Genomic DNA, 11543 nt, shown 5'->3' with positions numbered 1-11543 from the left:
TGCAGATGTTCACACCCGAATCATTAAATCGTAAGAGCCTTAAAAAAAACACTTGCAATTTGCACCTTGTTCGAAAGAAATAGGAGTCAATATCATGTGTCACATAATCGAAAACAACCGATCTGTCAAAGATTTCTATGCGCATTATCAATTTTGGAGCACTGTACGTGACTGTTCGCGTTCGTTTGTTTGTTGGTCAATTAAGAGAGTGACCCCCTAAAACGTGGACCCTGACGATGACGGTTGGACTGGGCCACCGATTTGAAGTCGTTCAGCGGGAAATGAAAAGAACTATGCTCAGACTTTCTCTGAAGGACCACATCAGACATGATTTAACTCGTAAGAGAACTGAAGTAACCGACATATAGGTAGCTCTTAAAATCTGCAAGTTGAAGTGGTAAAGAGCCGACCAACATCATCACACACAACCCATCAAGTCCCATTGTTGGGGAACGGGTCTCCTTACAATGAAGAAAGGGTTTAGGCCTATAGTGCACCACGCTGGCCTAGTGCGGCTTGGTGGACCCCAACACAAGCAATCCTGTGCTGAGAGAGTTGGTGGGTAAATGGTCAACCCGGCCATATAACTATGTCGTAAAATCGATGTCTCGAGTTAGGGTCGGTCGGAGGAAACCACAGACTGGCCAGCGTAGCGTGGGCAGGCGGTGGCTGGATGAGGAAGGCCGAGGACAGAGTATATTGTGGAGCTTCTTTGGAAAGACCAATCTCCACTCCAGCAGTGGGAACATACGGGTTGATGATGATGATGATGATGATGATGATGAAATAATGGTTATAAATGAGGCGACATTTATTTATTTAATCGCATTAACACCTTTAACTGGGCACCAGTCGGGCAAGATCCAGATCTCATGTGACCAGCTCAGCGCAGTCAGCGGTACCCGGTTTGACTTCTACTCGTCGGCCAGGTGTCAAGTTAAGTAACATCGGCCACCTGTTAACTAGCTACAGAGAAAAGAGTGCTACTATAAGTTTGATGTGTGTCTGTGGTGCTGTGGTTATGTAGCTTATTAGCTTCATAACGGATGGATGGATAGAGTAATAAAATAATATATAACTAATTGTGATATGGAGTTTGAGAAAAATATAAAATAATATAAGTACGTAAATTAAATTACTTATCATTATCACAAAAGCCCAGAGATGTCAAAAGCCGTAAATAGATTTTTTCTAAAAGGTCCACTTTACAGTAAGAAAGTTTGTCTTTGGTATCTTTTCTTGAAAGCATCCATGAATTTATGTCCAAAAGTACTTAGCAATAGATAGAGGTGAGTTTGATTACCTGTTGGTAAAGTATTGATAGTGATATAGTCGGACTTTTTTTAAACTTACAGACATTTGGTACGTCACGAAACGTAAAGTACCCTACAAGTAAGTAGGTATAATAAGCTACGAAGATGGTATGAAACTTACTTTTAGCTTTAATCTTTTTTAAACTGATTCTGCATCAGATTAGGCTATTTTTATATACTAATTGATTGATAGCATAGTAAATCCAGGAAGGTATTCACAAATATTCCACACTAAAAACTATAGGGTTGCCACTTTCATTAAGTAAAGTGTTCATGGATATTTTTAAAATCACTCAGTAACGATCATAATTCACAGAAATTGAGACCCCCTCCTTTTCCACTCTTTCTTATTCTATTACTCGTTCATTTATCCTACATTCCGGGTACCTACTTAGTATGAAGCTGTCGAATATAGTAAGTAGGTATAATAGTGGGCTAAATTGGCATTTAGAAGCAGCCCTATTATCTTGTCTCCTCGAATACTACGCTACGTTACGTAAAGAGCAGTCCTACAAAAACACCTCTACAAGCAATTATGCATAAATATGTTGGTATAGAGGTAACATTATTATGTAGTTAAGATGAATTTAATTATGCTATATTTTATCTTTTAAATTCCTTGAATGGTTCGTGAGTCATTAAGCCTCGTCTAGAGCTGTCGAATGCCCGCGTTCGATCCAGTTGACTAGATTGATCCAAATTGAAGAACGAAAGTTGTTTCGTGAACGGAAAATTTTAAGTGATTGATTGTATTTGTTATTCAGTGAAGAAAAATCTGGATTTTTGGTGTTTATTTCACGTTTTCGGGTGTCTAGTAGTTTAGTGTGCTATATTTGTCGTTAACCTAAACAAAGTTCGCCTAAATCTAAATATTTCCATAGTAAAAAACGCGAGAAACCATAAAGCAATAACGTGCGGCCTATTTCGTATCACGCTTCCTTACACACACCGTTAAAATAAACTTTAGCAAACTTTGAAAAAGTTGTGCAACAACCAAAGAGTTCGACGATCTAGAAACATTTTCTCCGCAAAGAGTATTGGACCTCATTTCGCGTAGCATGGAGGTGATGGAGGATATTGAGGAGTTGGCAGTCCAGCTGTTTGACGCGGGGGCGGTGAGGCTCGGAGACATAGAGGCCAAGGTGGGCAGGCGGACTCCCATCTACTTCGACCTGCGAGTTGTCATATCCAGCCCTAAAGTTATGGTGAGTTCTGGATTTAACACCTTTCCTTTTGTCCTGTAGGAATATCTGATAGTGATAATGTTATTATGCACTTACTTACGGTAGGTGTTATGTTCACTGAAAATTACGTATAGGTGTGGGCTTTCCTTCCGAGTGCTTACTCCGTCTAGGTTTGTAAACGATTAGATTAGGAATAAATTACGGTAGGAGGTACTTATACTATGTTTATTGGCAAGCTTAACAACACACACAGTTAAACAGTCAATGTGGTAGTAGGAAGGTACGGCCATTGCCCCCCTGTTAAATTTTCTGCTTGTAGTCTCTTTCCTCCCGTTTCTGTTATTTTTTTTTTTTTTATTTTTTTTATTTATTACTTTAAGGTTATACCCATAAGGTAACCAATTAAACTCGCGAGAGTCGCGAGTCTCGCGACAAAGCGAGGCGAGGAGCGATGGCGGTGCGATGAGTGCGATGACCATAGTGTGGCAGGGCGGATAGGTAACTTAACTACATAAATTATAAAACATCCTGTATACACCTACATAGCTCCGACACTGAATTTTATGAATGGATTGGAGAGAGTTTTTTTTTTTTTTTTTGGAGAGACTTCATTCATAAAATTCGGTTCTGTTCTGCTGAATTAAATATTGACATAAGTATACATAACATAAGTTACTTAGAAAATTAGTTACTTTCTGCTTCCTTATTGAAAAATAAATTCTGGACAGGAGCACTTAAATATAAAATTTTATTGAAACATAATAATAATAATAATATAACGGGAATGGCTTGTAAACGGCCGAATCCAAATCTAGTTTCCCGATTTTTTACGAAGGTAAAGTAATTGTAATTATCTAGTTACCTACCAAGGGCGTACCCAGGTAGGAGCAGGGGGGGGCAGCTGCCCCCCCCTAGAAGATAAAATAAACGTAAATTTTCCTTACAAATGGGAATTAAAAACGTGTTACTTACTGTGCGCAATGTTGTGTGGAAACAAAGTATCTTTTCTTTATAGTCAGATATTTTGATTTAATATTCATTTATCTATAATGTTTCAATATAACCCGACCGACCATCATCTCGGAACAGGTATGAGCTGCCCCCCCCCTAGCTCAAATCCTGGGTACGCCCTTGTTACCTACGTAGATTTTTATTAAGCGTGTGTTGTTACTTCGGCCTACTTCGAAAGTTTATTTATGCAGCCATTTTTATATTGTTTATGCCGTGTCGGTCAACTAGCTTCTAGTTTAGTTTTCTAGATTCTTTGACCTGGGATCCGGTACCTATTTTCGCTTCCTGTAGATCTGCATTTTAATTTTAACATGTATACCGTATACTGTGCATACCTACCTACCTAAGTATAGGTTTGAATGCAGTACTTAGGTAAGTACAATAGGTAGTATCAAGTAGTACCTACTTGCCGTGATATACGTAGTACCTATTTTATAGGAGCTATGGAAACATAGAGACAAATATATCGAAAATCACACTTGCCCCATTACCAACGGACTGTTTTCGAGAGTTTTTTAAATGGACAGAATGGATGGAATGTTAAAGAAAACATAAAAAAGTAGGTGCTGACTTAATTAAACGGATAAACTCCTGTGTAAGATGCCACAAAGCCTGTCACGCAACATCCTTAAAAAAATAGTTACAAATCTAAACAAACTTACCACATTCTTCCCGAATCCAATCCAACTTTTAAACAAAACTGTCCCCGTAAATATTCCCGCAGCGTTCGGAAATAGCCGCCAACCCTCTCCACTGCAGTTTAAACAAAACAAATAGAAAAACACGAGGAAGGAATCCCAACAGTTTTCCGACGTTCGCCGTCTATTCTCGTTCACAAAATGACAACTCGGGATAACCACTCGGCCAGACAAGGAGTTGGTGCAACGATTTTAAATTTAGAAGCCGTTTTATTCGATCGTAAAATCCATAGTTGTCGGACGATTTAACATTATCGTATCATTAATGTCCAAAAACGTTTTCACAGCTTTTAGCAAGCATGACACGGAAGCTGGACTTTTAATAGATTGTAATTCCTAGTACCAAGTAGGTTGTTTTATGCCTAGCTGCCGACAAACGCTTTGTTAGTAAGAGTGTAGTATCTCTGAGTGTAGTAGATAGGTAGATGTCTAGATTCAGGATAGCTACCGGAAATGACTCTGACTGCACTTAAGAGCAGTAGCGATTAGCCTAGATCACAGATTAGGGCTTAGTTATTGTTAATGTATGTTAGGTACCACTGCACATTTTAATCATTTCTTTCTAATTAAGAATGCCTTTTCCATTTGCAGGTGTCAGTCGCTCAACACCTTCAGCGTTTGTCATCTGAAACCGAACACGAGGTGCTGTGCGGCGTGCCCTACGCCGCCCTGCCGTTCACCGTCGTCATGTCAGTCAACACCGGCACGCCCATGATTATGAAGAGAAAAGAAACTAAACTCTACGGAACCAGAAAAATCCTTGAAGGGATCTACAAACAAAATGACACATGCCTCATAGTGGAGGACGTAGTGACATCTGGCGGCAGCTTACTAGAAACAGCTCGGACACTACGTGACGAAGGATTAGTTGTCAAAAACGCCGTCGTAGTTCTCGACCGTGAGCAAGGTGGCGCTAGTATACTCAAAGCAAATGGAGTTGAACTAAAATCGATTTTTACCATGACCGAGTTGGTGAAAATTCTGCGAAAAGCCGGCAGGATCAGCGACGAAACGGCGGAAATTGTGTCTGATCATATAAAAGAATGTCAGTTTAGTATGGACTCATGATGTTATGTTATATCTTGAAAATTTCAACCTAGGTAATGTTTGATTTTATGTAGGAAAGGTAACATAAGACCTAAATTATATGTAACTAGGTATATGAAGTACCAAGTTTCTCCGGTGGATGTAGTTATAAAGCATGGGTCCTTGTGGAGTCCCACCTACATGGTATCAGTCTCATGATCTATCTAAATGACCACTTTTCCCCCAATGGCAAAAGTTCCTCCTACCTCTACTCTTTCCATTCCATGTCTTCTCATTTAGTTTTCCTTCCGTCCTCAAGATATTACAAGTCTTTTATCTGTACAGCAACAGTATACACATACACAGTCATATGGAAAGAAAGAAAATGAATGAAGGCAGGCATGTAAATGAAGACAGTTTCCCCGGCGGAGAAAGGCCAATTTGAAGAAAGCTGAAACTGAAGTTGGCGCTATACTTTTGTACCTTGTCAAATAGACTTACTCACCTAGTGTATAGTACCAACTTCAGTTTTAGCTTTCTTCAAATTGGCCTTTCTTTCAAAGATTGACGGTTCATTACATTAGTTAGTCAAGTGAGCTTATTCAGGCCTGCCTATTTTATAGACCATATAGTATGATAGAGCTAGTTCAAGGAACATAATTGCTTCTCTTGGACTAGTTAGCTGCTGCCGGTAAGCCAAGAATTTTGTAATTTTTATATCAATCAACACTACAAGTAATTAAATTTTACTTTAGTACTGTAGTTTAATAATAATAATAATGCTTGCCTACTGCCTATTCTTGCCTATAAAAATGTGTGCGGGGTAAATTTTTCAATAATAAAACAACCATATAAAATTACTGCAGTTTTAATTAATCACCAGCGGAATATTATTAAAACTTTGATCGTCTTCGAAAACATGTTGTACGTATGCATGCTGTTATTAACAAAAAGCTAATACAAATTATAAACAATTATAAAATAACTTAGGTTTAAAAACTTAAGTTCAGCCTTATCAAAAAAGATCTTTTCCTTTTTTGTGTCATCAGTGTATTCAAGCACCAGAAATGAACGCGAAGAAGCCGCGTCTAGAGGACTTGTATTTATTAGATAATAAACATCCGAGAACGACTCTTCGGTCAAGGAAAAACACTGGGAATGTAATACGATGCAGTCACAACATCTGGGGCTCCCTACCGAGTGGGGGGGTGTAGCAGGACAACATGAGAGGGGAAGCTAAGAAATGAAACTGAAGTCCTGAGGAGTGGCGGGCGGGGGGGGAGGGGCGGATCTAGTTGTCTTCGATCTCCTGCTCCTGCTCCTCGTCGAACTCGGCGTCCTCGTCGGCCGTGGCCTCCTGGTACTGCTGGTACTCCGACACCAGGTCGTTCATGTTGCTCTCCGCCTCAGTGAACTCCATCTCGTCCATGCCCTCGCCCGTGTACCAATGCAAGAAAGCCTTGCGCCTGAACATAGCGGTGAACTGCTCCGAGATGCGCTTGAACAGCTCCTGGATGGCGGTGGAGTTGCCGATGAAGGTGGCGGCCATCTTGAGGCCACGGGGGGGAATGTCACACACGGCGGTCTTCACGTTGTTCGGGATCCATTCGACGAAGTATGACGAGTTCTTGTTCTGGATGTTGAGCATCTGCTCGTCGACCTCCTTCATGGACATGCGTCCGCGGAAGATGGCGGCCACGGTGAGGTAGCGGCCGTGGCGCGGGTCGCAAGCCGCCATCATGTTCTTGGCGTCGAACATCTGCTGGGTGAGCTCGGGCACGGTCAGCGCGCGGTACTGCTGGCTGCCGCGGGACGTGAGCGGCGCGAACCCGGGCATGAAGAAGTGGAGACGCGGGAAGGGAACCATGTTGACGGCCAGCTTGCGGAGATCAGCGTTCAGCTGACCGGGGAACCGCAGGCAGGTGGTGACACCGGACATGGTGAGCGACACGAGGTGGTTGAGGTCTCCGTACGTGGGTGTGGACAGTTTGAGCGTGCGGAAGCAGATGTCATAGAGAGCTTCGTTGTCTATACAGTAGGTTTCGTCTGTGTTTTCGACTAGCTGGTGGACTGAGAGAGTGGCGTTGTAAGGTTCTACTACTGTGTCGGAAACTTTAGGTGAGGGTACTACGGAGTATGTGTTCATGATTCTGTCGGGGTATTCTTCACGGATTTTGGAGATAAGGAGTGTTCCCATTCCAGAGCCGGTACCGCCTCCGAGCGAGTGTGTGAGCTGGAATCCCTGCAGGCAGTCGCAGGACTCGGCCTCTTTGCGTACGACATCGAGCACTGAGTCTACGAGCTCGGCGCCCTCGGTGTAGTGACCCTTGGCCCAGTTGTTGCCGGCGCCGGACTGTCCGAACACGAAGTTGTCCGGACGGAAGATTTGTCCGAAAGGTCCGGAGCGGACAGAGTCCATGGTGCCGGGCTCCAGGTCCACCAGGATGGCGCGGGGCACGTACTTGCCGCCGGAGGCCTCATTGTAGTAGACGTTGATGCGCTCCAGCTGCAGGTCTGAGTCGCCATGGTAGGCGCCGGTGGGGTCGATGCCGTGCTCGTCGGAGATGATTTCCCAGAACTGGAACAAACAAATTAATGGTTAGGTAAGACGGGAAGAAATGCCGTTGACGATTCATGAAGAACTAGGAGCGTGCGAGCGCGTCCTAGCGGGGGCTCGGGGCGGCGGCTGGCACAGGCTGACTCACCGTCGCCCGGGGAACCGCTCCGACAACAAGCGACTCCTACGTACATACATTTGCATAAATGCGAGGCCAACTTTTTTCGCGTATTATTGATCCCTAATAAAGAACGCTATCATGTAAGGACACCGATGAATAAGAATCGATTACGTAAGCGGTTGCGAGTTAATCGTCCGCCTACAGTGGTCTTTAGGTAACGGCTCCTTATAAGAAGAGAGCGTGCGCAATTATTTATTAAATCTGAAAACTAGTCCCGCCTGTCTGCCCATAAGGCGAGGTGGGTCGAGGTCCGTACTCGGCGTCGAAAGTATTGCTGAATGACGTTTTGAGGACGAAGTACGAGTAAATACAGATAATTTGCAATTCATTACTCATTCATTCCACATGTTCGATGCATGCCGCGTTATCCAATGCTACTTCCACTGAGGACTCCACTTATCTTGACGGCAACGGAATATACCTAGCAAGGTATGTAGGTAACCAACTTATTGATCGGACAAGTTCATTGTTCACAGCTATGAGGTATATCAATTAGGTTGTAGTTAGGTACGTTTGAGTCATCAATTATAAAGTTTGATATATTTTTAAAAACTGTACCCACCTATATAAATTATCTGTAGGTATTATGTATCTGTTATCTTTACTTTAATGATAAAAAGTGACGTCAAACCGGATAAACAAAGACATGCACTCTTTCTAGAGCATTGAAAACCCAAAACAAACACCTATCTGAATAGAGTATTAGCGATTTTATATCTAAAAAATGCATCAGCAGAAGTCACAAGAGCTGATCATACCTTCCTATGGTGGGCAATATGGGGCAAGTGGAGTGATGGCCAACTGCCAACACGTGTTTGTAGAAACTACTTTTTCCTGCATTCTATCTGCATTATGTCATCATTTCTAGACTACTTCAGCTAATAATGAATGAAAGAAGTAGTGAGAAGGTTGGTATATTGAAATACTATTAGAAATAATGTACCTGACTCTATTGAAGATCGTTTCAGACTAGAGCAGATCTTCTGGTATTTTTCTAAAGGAGTGGTACCTAATTAAGTATTTTATTGTAAGTAAAGTACATAAGTACGCTTGCAAAATCTAAACCATCAATTTGCTACGATTCTCTTGGTGGCCTCGCTGCAGGCTAAAGACAGAGAATACAGAGATGCATGATGAGGATGAGAGTGTTGAGGAAAGGTCCGAGCTTCATCTTTATAATTTCAGGAACTAACACCCCCCCAAAGAATAGAATACATAGCTAGGTACCTATTTAAGGAGCAACGAAACGAAGCTCAGCTATCAAAACAAACGGTCATTCTGACAGGACGATAAACTGTGCACCGTCCAAAACCTATTTTCCCGACATAAAACGCTTATTTCCCAACACTCTGTTGTATTTTTTGCCTCTCTGCTTATTTTAGCCAACGCGGAAGCGTCTGAGGTCATTGAACCGCACCGTGTGTTCTACTGGCGCATACGACTCTCTTCCTTCCTATGTAGCTACTCGTAGCTCTAATTACTTTTTTTACTGCGTCTGTCTGTCCGTGCATAAAATGCAAATTGCTAGCGGTTGGGGAGATTGGCCGAGAGTGCAGATAACATGAATCTACGTGTCAGGGTTTCGTGTATAGTTTAGAAAATTCAGGCTTATGATTATGAAAGGTACCTAAATAGTGAGGCAAACTCGTTGCCTGGCTTAATAGCCAGGTAGGTATTTCAGATTATGTTTTCGTCTACATCTTAGTCACAAAATCTAAACAAATGCATGAGTCATAAATGACAAATCGTAAGTGAGATGATGAGATCGTGATCTAATTTATTTTTTGTTTACACAGAAGTCGATCGTTTTTTTAGGGTTCCTTGGCTGGTTAACCAGGGGCTAAATGGCCAGCGGTTAACCAATCACAAGAAATGACAGATGACAGCTCCTATCAGAATTATATCGAGTGATAGCATAAAAAATACCTACTCAGCAGGATATACCTAGTTACCTACAACTTGGGTTCGTAATCATCAGCTGCTTGACACAAGTTGACCTCCCAAAGATCTCCACAACACTGTTCTTATTATACCTACGGTGTAATTAAATAAGTAGGTAGGACTACCAACCAACATCAAATTCATGATCTAAGCTACTGTAGGTATAAAAAAAGGAACCAAGCAATTATTTTTTGTTCTTTTTTTTCTGTTAAAGAACAGATGTGGGCACATCGCGGCAGTTGGCCTCAAAATTTGAACGTTACGATTCCCTGCTTTATGATTGGTCGATTTGAAAAGCCCTTATCAGGGGACGCAACGGTTGGCCTTGGACGGGTTCAATTCAAAATAAGCGTGCCCTGTCAACGGTTTTTTAAACGCGGGAAGATTACAATAGCTTGATTTCTTATTTCTATTATTATTGGTATTTATAGTGTCCGATATCTGAATTATTGGATTATGATTATCAGATAAAGGGAAATAGAATATTACCTACCTACACGCATACATCCATACATGACATTCTCGCATATAGGATAGGTAGGTACCTAAATATTTAGGCACATCATGTCACTTTTACCAACCATCAACCAAGTAGAATCCTTCTACAGGCAATACAGATAGCAAGAATTGCACAAAACGCTGAATCAGAAAGGCCGCGTCTTATTGAGATCAAAAACCGGCGAATAGCATTTCAACACGTGGAAGTACCGCGTACCGTGGCCAAGTTCAGTGAAGGCTTCACCGATCGATACCGCAGATGGCAGAAAAAAATACAACTAAACTTATTTACAACGAAATAAATCGAATGAAAACATACACAAGACGTATACAACTGCAAAATTTATGATTTTGGAACGAAATTGACACGGGAAAGTGAGTCAGAATGCCGCGGATGATGACAAAGACCGCTAGACGAAATGGCCACACCCAACGGAAAGTTCACAGTAAAACACAGAGAAAACTATGTTCACTGCTTAATTCATGACAATGATTTAGTTTTAACTTAGAAAAGACAAGTTAACAGTCACATATTGGGCTAAATTCAATTCAACATAACGAACGTCACACAAAATGCCGGCCGCTTCGATTGTTCCAAAATCAAAATTTTGCTAACATTAACAAAAGAATGTGCAATTTTACCTTAGCTCCGATTTGGTTTCCGCACTGACCAGCCTGGATGTGCACGATTTCCCTCATTTTGATAGATTTGAACTTAATAAATTACTTAACACTATAAAATTCTGTTCCGCACGCACCACGTACTTTCGTGGTTGCTCGAAGAATAAATGCGATTTCGTTTCTCCACCGCTTCCCGTTCGGCCAAAACGGTAATAGTGATGGGCACAATGTCGGTAAAGTAGGAGTATCAGTTTATCGATAATATTTGTCGCAATGCGCAATACTTACAGCGAGCTTCTACAATATTTAGTGTTTCTTTAGGTATATTAAAATAGAATTTTATTTTTTATGATCGGAATTCTACTGATTGTGTATGTACGGAGAACTAATTTAATTAGAAACTGACTTCTACTGCTTACTTTGGTTTGGTTAGTACAGAGTTCTAAATAATTAGAAATGGGCTTCTAGTGCTAACAATAACGGAGTAGGTACCTACTAAATTATCACAACGAT

General features: G+C 41.5%; 2 protein-coding genes across 2 annotated transcripts; one reads left to right on the top strand and one right to left on the bottom strand.

Moving 5' to 3' along the window:
* Positions 1–1943: 1943 nt before the first annotated feature.
* On the top strand, positions 1944–5585 carry LOC105380919 (uridine 5'-monophosphate synthase). Its single transcript, XM_011550526.3, has 2 exons — positions 1944–2518; positions 4798–5585. The coding sequence occupies exons 1-2, from the start codon at positions 2372–2374 to the stop codon at positions 5272–5274; spliced, it is 624 nt and encodes a 207-aa protein (XP_011548828.3). The 5' UTR covers positions 1944–2371; the 3' UTR covers positions 5275–5585.
* Positions 5586–6084: 499 nt separating this feature from the next.
* Positions 6085–11216, bottom strand: LOC105380966 (tubulin beta-1 chain). The gene is made up of 2 exons (XM_011550591.3): positions 11052–11216; positions 6085–7810 (listed from the first exon to the last, which is right to left on the bottom strand). Exons 1-2 carry the CDS (start codon positions 11106–11108, stop codon positions 6524–6526), a joined length of 1344 nt encoding a protein of 447 aa, XP_011548893.2. The 5' UTR covers positions 11109–11216; the 3' UTR covers positions 6085–6523.
* Between the last annotated feature and the right edge of the window lie 327 nt (positions 11217–11543).

The sequence above is a fragment of the Plutella xylostella genome, chromosome 20 (assembly GCF_932276165.1).
Source record: "Plutella xylostella chromosome 20, ilPluXylo3.1, whole genome shotgun sequence".
Taxonomy (NCBI): Eukaryota; Metazoa; Arthropoda; class Insecta; order Lepidoptera; family Plutellidae; genus Plutella; species Plutella xylostella.
This window is presented reverse-complemented; position numbering and strand designations above follow the sequence as displayed.

Excerpts from the sequence above, each read along its gene's own strand:
- LOC105380919 (XM_011550526.3), top strand. The coding sequence starts at position 2,372 with ATGGAGGTGATGGAGGATATTGAGGAGTTGGCAGTCCAGCTGTTTGAC. Across the intron at positions 2,519-4,797 it reads TATCCAGCCCTAAAGTTATG|GTGTCAGTCGCTCAACACCT; the intron begins GTGAGTTCTGGA and ends TTCCATTTGCAG.
- LOC105380966 (XM_011550591.3), bottom strand. The coding sequence starts at position 11,108 with ATGAGGGAAATCGTGCACATCCAGGCTGGTCAGTGCGGAAACCAAATC. Across the intron at positions 7,811-11,051 it reads GAAACCAAATCGGAGCTAAG|TTCTGGGAAATCATCTCCGA; the intron begins GTAAAATTGCAC and ends TGTTTGTTCCAG.